Source organism: Gymnoscopelus braueri, assembly GCF_963280865.1.
Source record: "Gymnoscopelus braueri genome assembly, chromosome: 11".
Lineage (NCBI taxonomy): Eukaryota > Metazoa > Chordata > Actinopteri > Myctophiformes > Myctophidae > Gymnoscopelus > Gymnoscopelus braueri.
Genome location: NC_137613.1, coordinates 25,557,309 through 25,580,597, shown reverse-complemented (window position 1 = coordinate 25,580,597; position 23,289 = coordinate 25,557,309). Strand labels below are relative to the sequence as shown.

The 23,289-nt window shown below is 42.9% G+C and overlaps 1 protein-coding gene across 5 annotated transcripts in view; it reads left to right on the top strand.

Moving 5' to 3' along the window:
* The window catches only part of LOC308095899 (triple functional domain protein), a gene marked incomplete at its 3' end in the record, with an annotated part of 100,707 nt that overhangs the window by 21,594 nt on the left and 55,824 nt on the right, over window positions 1–23,289 (top strand). For all 5 annotated transcript variants that reach the window (XM_080443042.1, XM_080443041.1, XM_080443040.1 and 2 more), the window contains exons 3-5: window positions 14,950–15,024; window positions 18,595–18,709; window positions 21,715–21,907. In XM_080443042.1, the coding sequence (XP_080299168.1) occupies window positions 14,950–15,024; window positions 18,595–18,709; window positions 21,715–21,907 (383 nt within the window). The remainder of the gene's footprint in view (window positions 1–14,949; window positions 15,025–18,594; window positions 18,710–21,714; window positions 21,908–23,289) is intronic.

Below are 23,289 nucleotides of genomic sequence, written 5' to 3'. Positions count from 1 at the left end.
CAGGAATTCGATCCCAAGTCGTCTCCCATGTGAGAGAGATCAAATTTCTAGCGCTAAGGCAAGAGGCCATCCCCACTTTGACAGGAGCAATATTGCGCATATAAGTTTCAGGCGTTACTACTTGTCAACCAGTAGGCGTCCTACCAGACACCAGGGTCTACATTTCTCATTGGAAGAGTAGACCACCTCCAACCACTGCAGATGTGATAGTTATGTTAACATACTGTACCATACAGATCGGTTAAAATACCGGAACCATTTATTCTTTCAAATACATAAACACTTTAACACTCATTATTTTGCAGTGTGTGTGTGAGAGAGAGAGATCAGAATCATAAATGTGTCTTCATGGCATCATCATCATCCTCCTCTGCAACAACCTGTCTCTGTCTATGACATGAGAAAGTAACCTAAAAGCGAGAGAGAGAGACACACACACACACACACACATTTCTGTTTAGTTTTTTGTTCCCATTCTAGTTGTTCGATTGTTGTCCAGCATGGCTGTAGCCTGTAGTGTTTATTGCATTGTGTCTTGAGACACAATCGGCAACATTCCACGTGCGTTGGTTGGACCTCCGGTATTGCTGGTGCTTAGGTGTGGCGGGGGGTGACGCACTATTCCTGTCCCTCCCCTCCCCAGGCCTGTCACAATTATTACGTGATGGCATTATCGTCATCATTTCCATGTTGAAAAATGTTCATGTACATTTACAAGCTCACAACGTGTTGTGATGCGTTGTGAGCTGGCCGACCGGCTATATCCACTACAATTTTAAAGTATAAAGTTATTAAATGTGTCAGTCATGTCTATGTATATTTAAGTTATTCGTCATTTCTGCCCCGTGAAATCTTTCTTTACAAAGCCTAAAAGCCAAACAGAAATTTAAGCTTTATGTTCCAATGTTCAGTGGGGGAAAAAGTTTTAATCGTTAATCGCAATTATTTGTATGACAATGAATCGTCAAGTGAAATGTCATGATGGTGACAGGCTGACAGCCTTAGGGGTGTGTGTAGGGTTGGGATTTGGAATCGGGAGGAACCAGATCCAACATTGAGGAACCGGAATTGATTCCATCACATTGGAACCGTTTCTGGAACTGGTTATGTGGACTTCACGTCTGCTATACAATTACAATACGGTGGTTCTCAAACTTTAAAATGTCAAGGACCACCATAACTCTGAGAGTTACAGACCTGTTAAAGGATAGTTCACCCAAAAAATGACTTATTTTCTATCAATTACACACCTCTTAAAGCCTTGAATTCATGGATGTTTTGTCGCATTCCTAAGCCAATAATCTCCGGTAGGAGACTTAAGTTGACACTTTGAGTCTCCTACCGGAGCCGCCGTCGGTCATCACATTTTTGGCTTAGGAATGCGACAGAACAAAAGAATCTCCATGAATTCAAGTCTCCATGGGGTGTGTAATCGATAGAAAATTTTTCATTTTTGGGATGAACTATCCCTTTAAGGTATTTGGGAACCCCCTATTGGAATTGTTAAAGGGAATCGTTAAGGAATCGGACCGTTAACACCTTTACCGCCGGGCCCGTAGTTCTACGGGCCGTTAAATCCAACGGTTAAGCGCCGAGCCCGTAGTCCTACGGGCTGCGGTCTTTTCGCGCATGCGCGGTCCGGGTGCACTTTCGGAATTTTTTTGATCCACTTCCGTTTCCGGTTTGATGACAGGAAATAGAATTATTTGGGATCCGGTTTCGACGATCACGCCCGCTCCCATTCTACAGACGAAACTGAAACTCAATTCTCTTCCTGTAGTTTTTTCTCCTCGCATTTCACTGTTTAACGTAATCCGCTCTAACTACAGTCATGGAAGTCCGTTTGACATGCGGTCTTCACTGGGAGATACAGGGAGATCTCGCGGATGTAAACAGACCGTTCACGGCTCAATCTTAAGGATTTTAACAAGATCTATGGCGACATGAAAAAAACAAAAAAACAACAAAAACACCTTGGCACTGGTGAGTACATTATGAGATTAACCTCTGGCGGTGGATGTGTTAAGATGGAATCGTTAAGGAACCTGAATCGATCAAATCCTAAATGAACCTAACCCTAGGTGTGTGGGGGGGATCCACTATTCCCGTCCCTTCCCTCCCTGTACAGGGAGCAGCCTCAGGGAATGCCTGGCATTCCAACACATCCCCCAGCCAAGCATTCCAGACCTGCGGTCAATGTGGGAAGTGACAACTACACACACACACACACACACACACACACACACACACACACACACACACACACACACACACACACACTAGCCCCGACCAATGCCATATTTCTGGGTCCGATGCGTCCACCACCGATTACCAATGTTTTGACCGATATCTTTTCAAAACATTTTCGAATCAATAATATTTTTCTGCTTGCGATTAATGTTTCTAATTGAGAACATTTAATTTATATGCAAATAAATAAATACAAATAACCTTTTAATCAAGTTAAGCCCTATTAGAATTATAAATAAATAAATGAATAGCCGATCTAGCTCACCACTTTATGAAAACTTTTGGAAACTTTGGAAAATGTTCTACAATTATAATGACATGCCCAAAATAGTGATGGCAGCTTTAAAGTGGCTAAAAACTGGGACACATCGGCTACATAACAAATCAAGTAAAATAATGACTGATATATCAGCCAACCCAGTACACTGGTCTGCTTCTAGAAGTGTAAAAGAAAGCACACACACACACACACACACACACACACACACACACACACACACACACACACACACACACACACACACACACACACACACACACACACACACACACACGGTTTCTGTTGACAACAGCTGGTTGTGGAACCAGTGTCTCCGAGTCAGCTGCTATCAGGGACCATTATGAGATTATCCCTGTACGCAACTGGCCTCAAGTCAGTGTGTGTGTGTGCGCGTACGCATGTGCGTGTGTGTCTTGGCACTGCATACTGGTGCGTTTGTGCATGTGTGTGTGCATTGAACGCATGCACCCACACACACACACACACACACACACACTCTGCATGTATGTGTGCCCATTTATGTGGTATGTAGGCAATGATTCCACGCCCTCTATAGTCCATACCACACTCTCCATCTGTCTCACTCCAACCAACTGCTGCATTCTGTCTCCTTCTCTTCCTCTCTCTCTCTCTCTCTCTTTGTAGTCTGTACTCTGCCTCCTTACACGCGCGCGCGCGCCCACACACACACACACACACACACGCGCACACACACGCACACACACACACACACACACACACACACACATACACACTCTCAACCTCCTCCCAGGGTTTTGTGAGGTGCTGGTGGAAGTGTGTGTGTGTGTGTGGTAAATTGCTTTGTAGTATTATCCCTTGTAATGCCCACTTGACCTCTTGGGACCCTGCTGGTCGGAAGCCTTTTCATGTCCGGGTGAGTGTTGACTGCAGAGAGACAAAGACACGCACACGCACATACATTCACAGTGCAAGGGCGTCAGCGTGTTGACAGCGAGCACACGACCCCCCCCCCCACCACACACACACACACACACCCACACACACACACACACACACACACACACACACACACACACACACACACACACACACACACACACACACACACACACACACACACACACACACACACACACACACACACACACACAGTTTTGACCTGTTGTAATCACTGCTATTGTCTAAAGATACACACATGCAGCTGCAGATGTCAAACACCTTTCATGTGATTTAGAGATATGTTGGACTGTCTCTCTCTCTCTCTCTCTCCCCCTCTCTCTCTCACACACTTAGTTTAGCTCCCTCACATGCATAACGCGCTCTGAGCTTGTAGATCGGCTATTTTGGGCGCACAACACCGACGCGCAACTAAGTATAAATCAGCCTTTACTCTTTTGACTTTCTCCCCCGTTCCCCCTATCCCTAGGCCTGTTACATTTATTACATAATCGCCTAATTGCAATTATTTGTGATAGTCATTATTTTGTCGAAAAATGTTCATCAAACATCATCAAACAAAAATGGCAGATCTACAAGCTCACAACATATCGCGATGTGAGGCGGTGTGAACTTGTAGATTGTCTATTTCTATTTTTCACATGATTAAATATGGTCTATTTTGGCATGATTGTACATTACTTCTTTTGATTATTGGTATCAGGTTATTGTCAGTAATTTCTTTGTATACTTACTTGTCATATCTGCCCCGTGCCATTTTTGTTTATAAAGCCTAAAAGGCGAACAGAAATGCAATTTTTTATGTTCCAATGTTCAATGGAAAAACACAATTAAATCTTGGCAATTAATCGTCAAGTAAAACATCATGATCGTGACAGCCCTACCTACCTCTTTCACCCCTCAACCCCACCCCTCTCTCTCTGTCTCTCTGGAGGAGGAAGGGGTTTTGGGGGGCTCTTCCCCCAGACCAAAGTCCCACTCATTCCCTCTAAGCAGCTTCTCTCTGACAGAGTGCAGTGTTGGCGTTATCACTCCACATATTGTGGATTATCCCCCCCTTCCTTCCTTCCACACGCCACCACACACCCACCCCAGACCCCCTAAACCAGCTCAGCCCTCTCAATGACGAGACCCGTAACCCCTTTTCCCCCCTCCCCTACTTCTCAAAGTGTGACTGAGATTAACGTCTCTGAGTAAAGTCTGTTCCGGTTCTTCTTAACCCAGACCTGAGGCCGATCCTAAAAACGCCTCCTAAATCCTAACGGTTTCCTGAAAAACTTGACATTTGACTTGTGCACTAAATAAATGATTTTCTCAGCCTCAGTAGCAGATGGAAACATGAAATGACAAAGATGCTTTCCCGGGTTGAAAGGCATAAAGAAAGACGTATCTAGGTTACAGCAGGTCTAAATGGGTAAAGCAGGAGGTGGCGATCGGCTGGCGTTAGCGTCCCAGCGCAGATTGACAGACGGTACCGCCGCGTCATCCCCTCATGTCATGTGGAAATGTCAGCATCAGGGTTTTCCATAAAGAGGTGCGGAAAGTGTCAAGATGATGGTGGTGGGTTGAAGCTAGGACGTCTGGTGGTTGCTTGGAATAACTCGTTTTGGAATAGCGGGACTTAGCTTTGGCTACAGTGTTCCTCGAGCGGCAGGCTGGATCCCTGTGCCACGTTGGCTGTCTCGTGACACCCCCCCTCCCCCCCAGGGGCTGCTACTGTATTATGGTGGCAATGGACTGCCTTTCCCATCAGCCGTCAGCCAGGCCAACTTTTGTTGAGACGGAGTGTTAAGAGGACATCCCAGACAACCAATGAGGAGTGGCGGTTTGCTCAGACGCCGCTCTCCTATGGCTGACTAGGTGCTAGCCTCGTTCTAGTTGGTCACTGGAAGCTGGGGGGTGTTTCCATAAATTGTCAATTGAACTTCAAAATGTCAAAATATTTGACTTTCCTTCCACTAGGCGAAATTAGGAGTTGGCAATAGGTGGCACTAATTCTCCAGTCAGGTGAGACATATGAGAAGTGAGAAAATTATCATTATTGATGCTATTTTGAGTGACTGTCAGTGTCATGTTTTTTTTGGAGTGATGTCAAAGTGCCCTGCGGTCACTTTGACTGAGGAAATGCCACACTTATCACCTGAGTTTCAAAGTTGGATAGTATACAGTGATTAAATGGTAGGATATGAGGCCAAAAAGCATGACCACAGAATGAGTTTCTCTCTCTCTCTCTGTCTCTCTCCTCTCTGTTTACTGTGATGTGAGGGCATTGGACAGGTGGAATTGGATTTGAAAGACAAGGTCAGGAACACATCAAGAGAGATGATGATGATGATTAGATGTTCCTCCACCCATCACCCTGTCTTGTCTCTCTTCTGTCCGTCTTTGTCTTTTGGTCTCTACATCTCGCTCTCTCCCCCCTTTTATGCTTGTCTGTCGTTCCCCCCCTCTCTCTCTCTCTCGCTGTCTCTCTCGCTGTCTCTCTTTCTCGCTGTCTCTCGCTGTCTCTCTCTCTCTCTCTGTGGTTATGGCAGGATTGCATCAGTGTCTGCAGCAGCGGTCTCTCTGTTTCTCTCATCCGTCCGTCCGTCCGTCCATCCATCCTCCTTTCATCTCTCCCTGGCTTCCATAAATCCCTCATTCTGTTTCTCCCACTGTGGTTTGTCATCCCTGCTCTCATCAACATCATCGGACCTGTGTGTGTGTGTGTCTCTCATTCTCTCTGTGCTTCGATTCCAGTTCTCTTCTCTGACCTGGCTGCTCTATATATAGCTGGCCCTGTGCTTTGTGGAGCTTCTGGGCTGTACCACTTTCAGTTCTCCCACAACACCGTACAGCCAGGGGGGGGGGGGGGGTGGGGGTGTGTGTGTGTGTGTGTGTGTGTGTTAGTGTAATCAGAATCGCCATTGTAAAGCTGTCCAATCAGAATGGATGTTAACCACTTAGCACCTGGGTATGTAATTTTGTGTGAAAATTTGCTACATTTTCTAAAATCTTCAATATTTCCTTTCAGATCTACAAGCTCACAGCTTGTAGATCAGCTGGCTTGTAGATTGACTATTTTCACTACTTACGGCAAAGTATAAAAGGCTTAAAATGAGTGTGTTAAGGTTTGTGTGTACACAGTTGGTGTAAGTATGTTACGTACGTATATGTGTGTGTGTGTGTGTGTGTGTGTGTGTGTGTGTGTGTCAGCTCACATTTGTGATTGCTCTCTCTAGTGCTAGGTTCATACAGTGATATTACAGAGCCAGGTGTTAATCTGCGTTAATCCTAGTGTCCGTTTGGAGATTAGTAGCAAAGAAAGGCGTTTACATGACACCATTACAGCAGACTTTACAGAGCTTCATCTCCACGTGTGCGTCTGTTTCTCTCAAACGCAGTGAGACCGTGACTACCCCCCAGAATAATCAAGAGGGACCCTTGTACCGTGAAGCCACACCATTGTTACGTTAAAGCTGCGATCTGGAAATTATTTTAATGAAGGTTAATCATGTTAATATTTTAACCAATCTGTATGGTTGAGTATTTTAATACAATATGAAATGGCACATCTGAAGTGGTTGAGGTGGTCTCCATACTCTTCCATTGAGACATTTTGATCCTGGAGTCGGGTAAGACACCTACTGGCTGAAAAGTAGTACAGCCGAAAGCTCATAAGTGCAATATCTATCCTGGAAAAGCGTGATATGAAAGGATTGAAGGATTTATGCTTTCTGTTTTGCATCCATATGTGCTTCTTTCTTCATGTCTTCATGTTATGATTATTTAGGTCACTGTTTCTCAACCTTTGGGACGTGAGTTTATCGCAAGTCGGCCCCCAAATAATTGGCAAAACACTAAGCTGTTAATGATAATATGACATCATATTTTAAAACAAACATTGCGATACTGACAACTTAAATTATACTATGTTGGTTCCATCGATACAAGCCGGAAGTGGAACACAAGTGATTGATTTATTATTAAAACAAATGCCTTTGAAAATGCGCTCGGCCCACCCATTTGACCACTTAACACGTCAGCCGTGTTAAGTGGTCAGAAGGGTGGGCCACAAGCGCTTTTGAGATTTTCAAGTGGGCCGTGATCCAAAAAAGTTGAGTAGTAGGATCCAGTGGACTTTCAGCCTTCTGACCCACACAGAAAGGTGTGTGTACAGAGGAAAGTGTGTGTCTGGGGCAGTCATTGGCCTTAGGCAACCGTTAAAAAATACTGTACAGTTAACAGTAGTGAATTCACACAGCACTTGCAAACAAGGCACTCACTGTGTGCGTACACACGCACAATGCACGCACGCACACACACACACACCACAGTTTGAGGAGGTGGATGCTAGGACTCAGACTGTAATGTCCATCACACATTCCTCATCAGACTTGTTTAGCAAAACGGCCACACACACGCGAGCGCATCTTCCTGCCTGTCAACATTATGTGTGTTTGTCTTCTGGTCTTCATCTGGCTTGCAGGCAGACAGCCGTTCTGTCTGGGCAGGCATGCTGGGAAATGTAGTTTATCATGGTATATGGAGGGGAAGCTAAATGAGAGGAGGAAAGGGAGCATTAATGAGTAAAAACTAGAAAATAGAGAATACATTTACATATTGTTAGCATAAATCCATAATTGCCACTGGAACAGAATAGACTACCGTGTGTGTGTGTGTGTGTGTTATGTGTGTGTGTGTGTGAGAGCGTGCGCGCGTGTCTGTGCATCAGTGCTGCTCTCTCCACCATCTCACCAGTGCTGGATGCACAACCGAGGGATTACATCTGTTACACCTCCCTTGTACCGTTTTCTCATTATGTAATACATAGTAACAACTTGTAGGTGTATGTGTGTGTGCGTGCGCACGTGCATCACCACTGACTGCGCTGTGCTGTGGGCAAGCTCTCTAGAGAGATGACATCATCCATAGCCCGATTCATACTTCGTCGTGCGACGGTGTCACGTATCGAAAATAGCAGACCTACAATTTCGCTCACAACACACGCTCACAACACATCGCATCCGCGACGTGTTGTGAGCTTGTACTGTAGGCTGGCATTAAGCATTTCTCTCTGCAATAGGGATGCTGTCCTCAATAGCTCACAGCCACCGATCATTAGGGGGAGAGAGAGAGAGAGAGAGAGAGAGAGAGGGGGGGTCAGAAGGAATGATGGAAGAGAAGCAGAGTTGGGGTAGGGCTGGGGAATTAATCGCAAATATATCAAAACCGATTTAGAACCAATAAACGACTTAATGTTGCTGATGTAGGTTAATCAAATAGTCAAGAAGCAGGCTTTTTGGGGGATTTTGTTATTTTTATATCAACGAATCAACACAAAATATTTTCACACTTTTGTCTTTTGAATTTAATCATTCATTCATTGTATATTCTAGGCAAACGGTTGAAATAATCGTGATGTTGATTTGAAGTCATATCACCCAGCCCTAGATAGTGTAATTGAAGCAGAGTTGGGAATGGTCGAGTCGAGAGGCATCAGAGAGCAAGAGAATGGAAGTCTAAAATATATAAGGTTTGACAGAGGAGAAGGAATAGGAGATTGACTGGAAATGCACTGGGATGGAAGTGACCTGGCATCCCTATTTTGGGCATGTTGTTATAAGCATTATAAAACTTTTTTGTAACGGGGCATAGCAGTGGCGGCCATTTTGTGGTGGCACAGATATAAACCCCATTCATTTCCCCCATAGAGCTCCCCGAAAATATGTATATAAATTATGTTAAGCCTGGAACCAAGCCATCCAGGCTCCTGGTGAATCATGACCATAAAACATTTGATTCTGTGTCACTAGGTTTTCAAATATTTTTTGACACAGTCACAATCAAATGTTTTATGGGCATGGTTCACCAGGAGCCTGGATGGCTTGGTTCCAGGCTTCAAATAATTTATATAAATATTTTAGGAAATTTCTATGGGAAAAACATGAATGGGGCACCACACAATGGGCACTGCTATGCCCTATCAAAAAGAAGTCCCGCGTTCTACAAAAAAATGCTGAAATAGCTGAACTTGTAGATGGGCTATTTAAGCAATTTTCTTTTTAAAGAGAGGAAGAGCCAACAGCATCTGGAAATAAACAGAGTTGTAACTGGTGACTCATAGATCACAGATGAGTCGGGATCTGTGCATTATTGATACAATAATCAGATTGCTGGTTTTCTGCAAAATAATGCTTTCGCAAAATCATGGCGATACACTTGGTGAACACAGCCTTTTCTGCATAAGTATTTTTTCCCCCTCCGCACACAAATAAAAAAAAGTTTCATAAACCTGGCAGGGAGAAAATGCTGATGTTAGAATTTCTTCAGTTCGATGAAAGATTTCCCCCTCTAACGTGCCACTTTGCAATCTGTAGGCTATAGATTCTGCTCAGTGCCCCAAACACATACAGTATATTAATAATAAATTCCATATTATGGGTGATATATTGTGCCATCCCAGAGAAATGTTGCAGAAAATGTGAACGGCAATACCAAGAGACCGTAGCTGGGAATGGAGGAAGAGTTATGATTTGTGATACTGTGGAGTGATTCCTCCACAGTATCTCTAGATGGGTAGATAGACCTTTATTGTTCCCCATGGGGAAATTCAGGTGTCATCACAGCACCACAGTAAGCATAAAAAACAGGACAGATGCAGGTTAGAGTATTAGTAGATACAAGATGAATACAAATAAGAGTATGTAACAACAAACATAATGTAATAAAGATTACAAAATATATAAAATATTGACTCAAAGTCTGATACAGTTGTCAGGCCATTTGACTGAATGGTTTAGCATAATGTATAAACTATTCATAAATATAACATAGGCTCCACCATCAGTATAATGTACAACATGTTGGGTTGCGCCGCATTGTGAGCTAGCAGTGGTTCCCAAAGTGGGGTCCGGGGACCCCACAAAAGTAGTTGATACAGCATCGCAATCATTTTAACCACTTTATGCATTTATATGTTGGCTATTCAAAAATATCAGACGTACAAGCTCACAGCGCGTCACTTAGTGCTGCGCTGCGAACTTGTACATTTGTTAATTTTTTTTTTTATAGAAATACAAATAGAAAATGAAAAGTATATATTTTTAAGAAATCCACAAAACAGCTATAGTACTAGCCTGATTATCAGCCTGAAGCTGCGTGGAGCTTCAGTCTGAAATTGGCTGCTATGTCCGCGATTACTAGGGGGAGGGGATTAAAATCTCCCTAAACCAATCACAAGAGATCCACGGATCCGCCCACATCTGACGTCATCGGACAGCTTGTTTTAGCAGATATTCGCTGATTGGCTTGTCGTTAGACCACCCCCACCTCCGACTCTGATTTGTCAGGTATTTCTTCGATCGTGAAAAGCCATAGGCTGACATTATAATGCCAGACCAAGAGGAGCACACTCAGAGAGTGGGCGGGGTCTATGGTCAGGAACCAGGCTACTATAGTACACCAACATGCTCCTTCAATCAGAGTCAAAAAATTAAAACTAAAAATATATATTAAAAACGATTTTGACCAAGATATGGTCAGTTGGAGATGTGTTCTTCTCTACTGGTGTCATGGTTAGCCATGACCATAAATGTATTTGAGCCTTGAGATTGAGTGCAGATTTAAGTGTCAAGGAAAAATTTTTTTTAACCTAAATCTTCTTTTCTGGGGGTCCCTGGCACAAACTCTTCGGATGGGGGGTCCACGGCCAAATACCACTGATATACAGTACACATATATACAGTATATATATTTTTAGATATGCACAGTATTTAAAAAAAGATTGCTTCTTAATTATTTGATTAATTGAAGAAGTAATTGATAGAACAATCGCTAAGAAGTTACTCTATAGTTGCAGTTTCACAGTGCTTCTCATCTCTGCTAGCTCATAATAGAGGGGGTAGGAGGGGCTCATCCTTCTCTCCCCAGCCAGCCACCCTGTCCAGCCTGTCCAGTTTAACTGCAGTATGTCAGTGTGTTTTCCATCAGAGCATCTCTCTGTGGATATGCTGGATTTTGGGGACCAGCGGTCTAGCCAGGAACCATCACTCAGAATAGACCTGTTCTCTTTGTGTGAAGCTAATGCTCTGAGCCAATTCTGTCCATCTCGTTATGTAGCTGTGTGTGTGTGTGTGTGTGTGTGTGTGTGTGTGTGTGTGTGTGAGAAAGATGCAGATGAAACTGTGTATCTGGCTCATTCTATGACGTGTGCGTGTATACTGTATGTATGGTACCTATGGCTATTTCTACAGCAGGTGATAATAAACACTGTATCTGTAGGTGTGGGCAGGGCTGTGACGGTATAGAATGTTTCTTAACAAGGTGAAAAAGCAGGTGTGTGTTTGTGGGGGGGGGGTTATATGAGATCAGTCACATCAGAGTTGCGTAAATGGAGGTTATGTGAAGGAGGTTTCACTCGTCTAGGATCCCTCAGCTCCGTATCATTCATCGTCCTTATAACAGGCCGTTAGGAACACAGTGAGAGGTCTTTTCCACAACGACACCCTTGTGATCCAGCTTGACATTACGGGGTCATCCCTGCCAGGAAGTGTGAAGTCTTAAAGCTGTTTAATACAGCTGTACTTCCTTCCTTACACAAAAATGATAGTCTGCTGTCATGGGGAATTGTATTGTACTAGAGGTTAGGGCCGATCGCGCAGCCCTCACAGCTAGAGTTCTGCGCACACCTGCGCCGCACCACCGATCTGACCGATATGTCTGAGTCATAGTGTCGGGGAGTACCCGTTGTATCCGTCTGTCTGTGTCCGTTTTATGCCCATTTATGGAGATGTCTGTATCTGTCTTCCCTTTTTATGCCATATATGGAGATCCCTGATGTCATCAGTATATGCTCATATATTGGCATGCCCGTACATGGGCATGTCGGGTGGATCCGCGGTTCTGGACAACTGGATATCTGATATATTGTAACTGTATGCTCATAAAAGCTACATTGGGAACTCCTTATATGGTTATGGCTGAGTCATAGTGGCATAATCGTGATGACATCGTCCATCTGCCCACCCTCCCATTAACCAATTTTACAGTATACAATATACATATTAAATATGTATATTTGTATATATTTGCTTTGTGCCATACATATTCGAAAATAAATATCCGTTTCATTGCTCGCACAGAGAATTTTGCCTAACCCTAAAAACAGTTACGTGAATTCACAACAACCTTGAGATGTATTGAACACAGCATAACAGAGAATCTGTGCTGTTGGCCCTGACTTCACTGCTTCTACTGAATAAGGTTTTGGAGAGCTTTTTCCGTGATCTAAATTACTCTAGCTGAAAGTGTTCGTCATACATTATTTAATGAAGTATCTGGAGAAAAAAAGATTCTGTCCAACTAGTTACAGGGTCTTTTACAGTTCAACCTTTGAAGTTTCATTTGAGTTTAATATGAAAAAGTGTGGCAATACTCAAATGTAATGAAATCTCCCTCTTGAATATCATTTTCAACATGTTGGATAATTTGAGGTTGTTGCAAACGAATTTGGCTCATTTAGGTGAAAAATGGTCTTATGTGTTAAAGGACAACTTTGTCGATTGTTAACCTGGTCCTATTGTGTGAGGACATCTGACACACAACACTTCTCAAAACCTGTGTGCTAGAGAACGATAAGATTCACATTAACGTCAGCATACTTGCCCAATTTAACCACTTTATACACCATATACTGTGTTGAACGGGCTCTATCCTTTTTCTTTGTGAAATCTATCTATCTTCAACGATAGCAAAAAATAGCAGATCTACAACTTCACAACTCGTGGCCATTTAATGCGTTGTGAGCTGAAAGATCGACTATTTTAGCTTTTTTTCCCCTGACTTTGCTGAATCTTGCCCCTGACTAATCCATATTACAATAAAAAACTAAAACTAATACTAATAAAAACTAAACTAAAACTAAGCCTAAAAAAATCTAAACCAAATTTACCCGCTTTAAAAACTAATTAAAACTAAACTGGAATTGAAAATAAAATGTCAAAATGACAAAAAATAAATAAAAACGAATGAAAAATGCAAAACCATAATAATCTTGTAAGCCTCACTAGAGTTGTAGCTCCTCGTCTCATCTCCCCAAAACGTCCCCCTGAAGTTGGCCTTGCTCTGTCAGAACACTCTGACCACAACCTCACTACTCGCTGTGGTTGGTGTGTATGTGTCTGTGTGTGTGTGTGTGCCGTGCTGTAGTGTAAAGTAACTAAGTACATGTATTCAAGTACTGTACTTAAAGGAGTAGTTCACCCAAAAAATTACTTATTTTCTATCAATTGCAATGATTCATGAAGCCTTGACTTCATGGATTTTTTTCTTTTTTTGTCGCATTGCTGAGACAATAATTTGAAGACCGGGTGTATTTCCGGTAGGAGACACAAAGAGTCTACTTTGTGTCTCCTACCGGATTCATTAGCATCTTTCAGCTGGTAATCAAATTATTGTCTTAGAAATGCGACAAAAACTAAAAATCTCCATGAATTCAAGGCTTCATGGGGTTGTGTAATTGATAGAAAATAAGTAATTTTTGGGGTGAACTACTCCTTTTAGTACAATTTTATTTTTATTTTTTATTTTTTACTTTCTTCAGTATTTAAAATGTTCAATACTTTTACTTCTACCCCACTACATCTCAGAGTTACTTTGTAGATTATTATTACAAAGCACACTAACCACTTCAGCCCTACAGTATATACATTTTGGCCATTTGAAAATAGCAGATCTACAAGCTCACAGATGTGACGCATTGTGAGCACTTATAGATCGTCTATTTTCAAAATATTTTTAATACATTTTGAACTTGTGAAATGGAGACATTCTGCACAATGAGTACTTTTACTTTTGGTACTTTTAAGTGTATTTTTGATGCCGATAGGTTTGTACTTTTACTCAAGTACATTTTGAATACGGGACTTCTGCTTGTAACAGAGTACATCTACATAGCAGTATTGATACTTTTACTCAAGTAAAACATGTGAGTACTTCTTCCATGTGAGTACTTCTTCCATCACTCTGTGTGTGTGTGTGTGTGTGTGTGTGTGTGTGTGTGTGTGCATGTTCAGAAGCGTATGCATTGTGAAGCTGAAGTATGCATGTTCATGTGGGTGTATTGGGTCTTAAGAACAGTCAGAGCTCATTAAAATCCACAGGGAATGACTGTGTGTGTGTTCGTGTATTGATTTTTTTTTCACATGCAAGTGGGCAGCCAAATCCTTATTCCAGAGAATGAGATTACAAATCATCGAAATCTGTCCTCCCATTAAATCTGTCCCTCAGATTACAGGAGACATGGTTTCTCACCTCGATGGCTCAGCGTTCATCCCGTTATAATTGTGTTTATGTTGACTTTGTCTTCTCCCTCTTTTTCTTCAGCGTTCATCTTGTTGTTATCGTGTTTATGTTGACTTTGTCTTCTCCCTCTTTTGTTCAGCGTTCATCTTGTTGTTATCGTGTTTATGTTGACTTTGTCTTCTCCCTCTTTTGTTCAGCGTTCAGGAGAAATGAGGAGATGAGAGCCATGGAGGTGCTGCCCATTCTAAAGGAAAAAGTTGCCTTTCTGTCAGGTAAGTTTGCCTGGATCAATCTCTCTTTGTGTGTGTGTGTGTGTGTGTGTGTGTGTGTGTGTGTGTGTGTGTGTGTGTGTGTGTGTGTGTGTGTGAGAGAAAGAGCGAGATGGTGTTTGAGTGAGTGGGTGAGTGTTTGAACAGACTTCACAAGCTGGATCTCTAAAGACACAGCGCTCTGATCTGGGCTAACAAGTCCAATGAAACATGACACAAACATTGATTACCACCGCACATATAGACAGCACATTCTCCCAGAGCTCCTCTCTGTCTGCTTCTTACATGCCACACACACACACACACACGCGCACACGACACGCGTACACGCGCACAAAGAGGTGTTAATGAGCCATGCTCTATGTCAATGAAACTCAGGTTAGAGGCAGTCACTTAACTTGTCAGTTACTCACAACACACACACACATGTGCACACGCACACTCTCATCCATCGATGTCTTGATAAGACAGCTTAAGGCTTGTAAAAACAATCTTGATATTGGTCACTAATTGTCCAATTGAGTTAGACACCCTCTATGAAACATACAGTATATTCAATACGATATTTTTTGTGTTTATTTGATATGCACAAAAATGTGATTCCTAAAATATAAAATTACCACGGAAGTTTAAAGATGGATGTTTGTTTATTTATTTTACCAGGGACAGTGCACATTAATTAACATTTCAGTTTCCGCATCAAAGCAAATATATCAGAGCTAGCTAATCAACTACTTTTCAGGCAGTTTTAATTCAAATTGGTCTCCTAGTGTTCTCAATACAATGTTTTAACAAGCACTACAGTGCAGTACAATACTGTAGGTACAATAAATACATTCTAAAAAATAAAATTAAAAAAAATAAAAAATTTGTGAGAACAAGTCCACGTATGTAAAGTGTGTTAAAAAGATTCATATTTTTTCCCATACTCAAACATGTATGAGCAGTTGATGTTGGAGCCTCCTCTAACCCATTAATACCTGGAACGCATCTGTGTCGCTTTAGATTAGATAAGCTCATAGCGCGGCACCGAGTGCCGCGCTACGAGCTTGTAGATCTGCTATTTTTGAAGAATATTGAAACTTTTTTTTTTTTTTGATTTTTTTCAAAAAACTGTTAGGATTTAGAAAACATTTTTAAGAATCGCCTCAGGTCTTAACGGGCTAAACAACCCGATGCAGAGTCAGCAGTACAAAAGATACAGTATAGCTCTGTGACTCTGAAACCACACATCTGATCAGAAGCCATCCCTGCAGGGCAAAAAAACTCGGCAGGATTCAGCAGGATTGTTTTGCAAAAAAAACATTATTCAGCAACTGTGTTTATCTGCGTACTTTTGTTAAGATTCCTTCGTTTTCATTTCAAAAGAAACCTCAATGGTCTGCATGGTCTCAATGAGCCGCAGCTTTGAAAATAACAGATAAAGTGGAACGTTGTGTGTGTGTGTGTGTGTGTGTGTGTGGGAGTGTGCGTGCGGCCGTGCGCTCATGCAAGGGCACGCACATGACCTTTTCTGATTACCTTCCTACCCTTGTCCAGCCAAGGTCAAACACAAAACACAATGATGAGAGGTCTATGACTCAGAAACCCTGGGGGGGCATATAGGGAGGCAGAGAGAGAGAGATAGAGAGAGAGAGAAAGAGAGGGCAGCGTTACCATGGTGATGCCGTGCTGTCACAACCACACTCGCCTGTATCCTCTGCCAAATGAATTGGCTTTGAAGGGCCGAGAGACAAGAGGACTGACATGAAGACGGGAGACCCTCCGTCTCTTTGTTCTAACGAGCCCGTTATCCTGGGTCCAACCCTTTTTGAGTCATTCCCCACATTTGTTTTGTTTTTGTTTGGTGATTATTATCCGTGATACATGCTACAGCCAGTAGACCAGGAGAGGAAGGCAGTTCCAGCCTTTACTCTAGGAACTGAGTGCTGTGATTGGACAACATGGATTTTTTTGGGGGCAGGGCGAGGGCGGGGCTGCCTCTGGAGCCCGTACTCGGGTAAACACAGGTGCAGCATAGGCTGACACTTGGATGTTCTGAGGTATATACAGTAGTAGGTGAAACGTGTGGGCCACACTCAGTGCCACGAGTGGGTGGAATTAAGGATTGCCGACGAGGTAAATGAGCAAACCACTTGATAACTAGATGATGTGCGGTTGGCTGCTGGAGCCAATCACACATACTGTAGAAGGAAATATGAGATATATGAAATGTTGATTTGACTTTTTCTCCATTACGCCGTATTCTGCTACTGTAGTCCATTTTCACTGCTAACTCCTACACTTAGTCTTAGGGAGAGCTCAGACAACCACGTGTCTCTCTTTTTGATACGCACAATGCCAAGGCCGCTTCTTTTCACCCGACAGTGGAGTTTCACCGGGAGAACATGACGCACACTAGTGCTGACCAACCTTGGAGATGCTAATGCAGCGACAGAGAGATGAATGGATGCACCCTTCACTCTCCCATTGTTGTCACGTCTACCTTCAAGGGACACTTTGACGATTTTCAAGGGTTTCTATATTCTGTAATGCCCGAGGACGTGAAACGTGACCATAGATTGACGCCGGCCATAGTTCAGCACCCACCACCATCCACCCAGTCCATGTGTCCCTGAGCAAGACACTTAACCACTAACTGCTCCCCTAACTGGAGTGAGGTTTAAATGATTTATTACTAGACCATACACTAGACCATGAGCACCCACGCTTGTTTCACGCACATGATTTGGCAACCCGGGAGCCAGCGAACACAAAAACGCTAATAAACAGCTGACATCTGGGGAAAGTGAAAAACGGGCTTCGGTGTTCCGTGCACACGGTAATGGTCAATGGCTGTGTGCAAATGCAGAGCAATTGCTCCAGCCACTGAGGAGAACCGGGCAGAAGAGATTTTGGGCACACACACCACACGCATGCACAGAGCTTTGTAGAATTATAGGAGGATTATTATGGTTATTATTATTGTTATCATTATTACTGTATCTGACCGATCCGACCGACTTGATAACAGGCACTGCACTTGCTTGGGTCCTCTGTGATACGCACGCTGAGTTTACTTTGAAGTCAATCTGTCGGGCTGTTCTTGAGATGCGCAAAGGACGGATACACACACACTCTCACGCACATGCACACACACACAGATCCTGTGAATTCATAGGATTGTTATTATCATTGGGTGTCATCGTTACGCAACGTCTACATTTTGCAGAGAAATACACAGAAGACGGGGTATTTTTTTCCCCATACTATATTATTGATCTCCTCACATCATAACAATAGGATTTAGGTTGATTTAAGTTTTCCTTTAACCACTTGAACCCCAGCATCCCTATTCTGGAGGGAACGTTCAAAAATATTTCGCAAACTCATTTGGTATAAATGGGGGGGGGGGAAACGTTTCTCTAAGACTAGAGTGTTTAAGTGGTTAACTGCTGAAGTTGTATGTATATAGAATTTGCTCTGTCATAATCATTACTCTAACAGCACTTCCGTGTGTGTGTGTGTGTGTGTGTGTTTGTGTGTGTGTGTGTGTGTGTGTGCGTGTGTGTGCGTGTGCGTGTGCGTGTGCAGGTGGCAGAGACAAGCGCGGCGGTCCAGTATTAACGTTTCCCTCACGCAGCAACCACGACAGAATACGACAGGAGGATCTGAGGAGACTCATAGCCTACCTGGCTGGCATCCCCAGGTGGGACCATCTATATTTGTCCTCTATACACCTGTGTGTTTGTGTGTGTGTGTGCTTATTACTTTACTTATGAGGACTAAATGTCCCCACAAGTATAATAGGATTGGAAAAATACAAAGACATTGTGAGTACCATTTTCCTGATCCTCACAAGAGAGATGATTGTTTTATAGTTTAAAAAAAAGATATTTAGAGTTAGCTTTACAATTGAGAAAAGATTCAAGTTTGGGTTACTTAGGATTAGACATCCAAAGGTTAGGTTTAGGGGTTGGAGTGGGAATTATGCCCGGTGTCATAGCCAGGCACCCCACTCCCCCTACAACCAAAAATAGCCACTGTTATTTAAAAAACATAAAAAATTACAATCATAAAAGTGCTGTCCTAAAATGTCCTCACAAGTATAGTAATACAAGCGTGTGTGTGTTGCGGGTTCACGGGGCTGTGCATGTATTTGTGTGTGCGGGCATAATGCATAATGCATCTTTATGTGTGTGTGAGACAGAGAGGGATGGTGTAGTTAGTGTGTAGGATTAGCAGTGATCGATCTGTCAGCGAGCACGTGACAGACGGGGGAAAGGAGGGGAAGAATGAATTACAGAGCGAGTTGGGGTTGAGGAGAGGGGGCAAGAAACATGTGACGGGAGAGAGAGAGAGAGGGGGGAGAGAGAGAGGAGAGCGAGGGGAAGAGGGCATGAATAATATTGTGGGCCAGAGAGCCTGCCGCAGCTTTCCCTGCTGCCAAAAACCCATCCTCTACATTTTAATCATGAGAAGGAGGGCGAGAAAGCGAGGGAAGCCGAAGGGAGGGGGAGTTGAGGGAGAGAGATAAGTGGAGGGGAGGACTAGAAAGTGATGTATATGTGTATACTATATATATATATAGAGGGAAAGAGAGAGAGAGAACACTTGATGTAAGGAAGAGGATATCCATAACAGAGAGAGGAATGAGTGACAGGGGAACGAGAGAGATAAAGGGAGAGAGAGAGAGAGAAATGAAGCCGGACTAGAAAGTGAGAGAGAACGCTGAGCGAGAGAGAGGGATCCATAACAGAGAGGGAGGGATGGAGCGAGAGAGAGAGAGAGAGAGAGAGAGAGAGCAAGAGATTAAAACTAAGTGAGAGCACTACGCATGCGCGGGGAGGTGTGTGAGTGGGTGTAAATGTGTGTGTGTGTGTGTCTGTGAGTGTGAGTGTCGCAGTAGCGGTGCAGTAGTTGTTGTTGTGGTCGCCGTGGATGAGTAGCTCTGAGCGCTTTGACTCCGAGGTAAATATCTCTCCCTCTTCCTACATCTTTTTTTCTATTTTCTCTCTTTTTTTCACTCTCTCGCGCTCTCCTCATTACTCTGTCTCCTCTCTCTCTCTCTCTCTCCGTCTGTCATCAATCCGTCCTTCCTCTTTGCTCGTCTTTTCCCACTTTCTCTGCAAAAAGCAAATATGACAGACAGCATCATCTGTCATGTTTGTGATTCCTCTGCTTGTCATCTGTGTTTCCGTCCTCTCTTGAGAGAGTTAGTGGGTATCTGCGTGTGTCAGCTTTAAACATCACTCCTGTATCTATTGTTGTTACTATTATAATATTATATATATTTTTTGATATTGTGTATAGGGATTTGTGCAGTAAATGTAAACACACAAACTCAATTTCCCTCTTTCAAGCTTGTTTTGAATTTTTCCCTGACATTTTGCATATCTGTGTGTTTCTGTTCAAAAGGTGTTATGTTATTTTTTGGGGGGTTGGGTAAACATCTGCACGCAGCGCTCTGCACCGTCTAACTTCAGACTGGCAGCTTGTAGCTCAGGGGAGAGAGCGGTAGATGTTGGGGGTGGACAGATTGGGGGAAAAAGGGATAAAAAAGAGAGAAATTAAAAGTCAAAGTCAATGTGATTTAGTGGATTTAAATGAAAGCTAGCTTACGAAACATAGAATGATTAATGGTGGTTGGTGAAGGTAGGTTAGGGGGAATTTGTGTGTGTGTGCGCGTGTGTGTGTGTGTGTGTGTGAGAGATCTCCTGAGGGAGCGAGTCTCACTGAAGCACAATTCTGCCGATGTGTACTTTTCTGCACAGAACTATGGCTCATTTGTAATTGTTTATGTTTCATGTGTGCATGGCTGTGTTACGTATTACTACATATATTTGCGTGCGTGTGCACACATTTATTTTTCCTTAGTTATGTGTATGCGTGGTGTGTGGGTGGGGGGGGGGGGCATACTGCTTGTGCGTGGGTGTGTGCTGCGTAGGCTGCTCACAGTATAGAAAATGCGTCATCATCTCATGGTTTGTTGTGATTCTTTCCTCACCCCCCCTCCTCCCCCCTCCTCCTGGATTAACTTCTCTCCATCCATCCCTGCCCCGCCTCTACCGTATCTCTCCCACCATCCATACCTCTGTGCATATATCTCTCTCTCTCTCTGTCGTGCCTGCTCTCTCCACCACTCCCCTCATTCGTTCTTCCTCTCTCCGTCCGTCCGCTCCTCTTCCTCTCTTTTTTTACTCTCCTTTTCTCTCTTTCTTGCACTCTCCCCACTCCCTCTGTTTTTCTGTTTTGTTTCTCTACTGTCTCAGTCCCTTCTCTCTCTTTTGCTCACACTTTCTCTCTCCATCTCTGTACCACTCCCCCCCTGCTTTCTCTCTCTCCCCTTGCTCTTTCTCTCTCCATCTCTACCCCCCCCCCCCCCCCGCTTTCTCTCTCTCTCCCTTGCTCTTTCTCTCTCCATCTCTGTCCCCATTGGCAACGTGACAAACTATACGTTTGCCAAAGCAAAAGTGGAATAAAACAATCAAAACAAAACAATGTATGTAGTGTACAATTAAAAGAGAATAAAGAAATACTTAAACAGCCGTCTTACATTGCAACTTAGAAAAACACTAGCTTGCAAAACCATAATAATTGTGCATTTGCTGTCATAAATGGTTATATACATGGGAAAGGTTAGCTTGGGTTCAAACTTTTGAAACAAGTGTCAGCGATATTTCAATGTTTTTCATCTTCTCTCCCCCCCTTCAGTGAGGAGGTGTGTAAACATGGCTTCACGGTCATCGTGGACATGCGCGGCTCCAAGTGGGACAGCATCAAGCCTCTGCTGAAGATCCTCCAGGAGTCGTTCCCCAGCTGCATCCACGTCGCGCTCATCATCAAACCAGACAACTTCTGGCAGAAGCAGAGGACCAACTTTGGAAGCTCCAAGTTTGAGTTTGAGGTGAGAATATCGGAAATATATCGAAACCAACATTTAGAACCTCTAACAGACTTAATATATATATATATTTTAATATAAATATTTATCATCAACACAACTAAATCAATTTATTTATTTTTAAATCTTCGTTCACCAATCGTAATCGATGCAGACATTTTTAATAATCGTGATATTGATATTGAAGTCATATCGCCCAGTCCTACCGGTGGCCAATGTTGGCTGTGCTGCAGCTTTGCAGTTGTCAGGATGAGAAGAAGCTGAGTTGGATGTCAGTTTTTCCTGTTTACTGTTGACTAGCGTCAGTATATTTTAATTAGTTATAAACTGCAGTGTTTCCTCTAGACTGGTTTTCAGCCAACCCATGACATAATTGGCGCAGCTGGAGGGGATTACATTACATTAATAATGTTTTCTGTTCACTAGTCTGTATATTCAAGACTTAGAACAAACTGATCAAAAGGAATGTTAATAAGGTGAATTAATTGCATAAAAATAAGCTCCGATGCTCAAACGATTGTTGATTTCTGAATGAATGGGTATTGGGCATACATTTTTAGCATAAAAAGAGCAATTTCGTTGGCCAAGTCAATTTACAAAACATGTGGACCTCTACAGCAGTGGTCTCAACCTGTGGGTCGGGACCCCCAGGGGGGTCCCCATGATGATGATATGATGAAGGACTTTTAAGACCTTTTTAATACCTAGAAAAAAAGACCTTTACAGCATCAAAAGTAATCAACAAACTATACTATAAAAACTGGTCAAACATTGGCCAAATTGTCATATTATAAGAAAGAGGCAAAAGTTTTGAAAATAGGTGATCGCGAGGCGTTGTGAGCTTGTAGATCGGCTATTTTCACAATATTTATCTGTGGAATCAAGACTAAATTGAATGCCTCAACTCCTACATTCCAAGTGCTTATCAGGGTGGCGGGGGGGGTCCCCAGTTCAAATATTATTATTATTTTGGGGGGTCACGGCCTGAAAAGGTTGAGAGCCACTGCTCTACAGTACACAGGTCAAAATGTTGTCAGCATAAGGCTGCTTCCTGAAACGCTGCATTATGGTGATGTTGTTACAGAATGGTGAAATGACATTGAGAGAATGTAATACTGCATTACCTGCTGAATCATGAATCATTTTTTTTGTAATGAAGGATTTTGAGGTTAGCATCGCTAAACATAGCCTCGTCTGATTTCAAGCCTGTTTTATTCATGCACTCTAATGAGGCTTTAACAAGCGGCTCCCGCATTTCCCACTATCCCACTGGGTCTTTATTTTGTGTTATGACAAGTGTTGCTTAAAGCCATTTCCCAATGTTAATTAGCATTTTTTGTCTGTGCAGTCTATTATCGCGAGTGGAAAGTTGCAATTATCAGCCT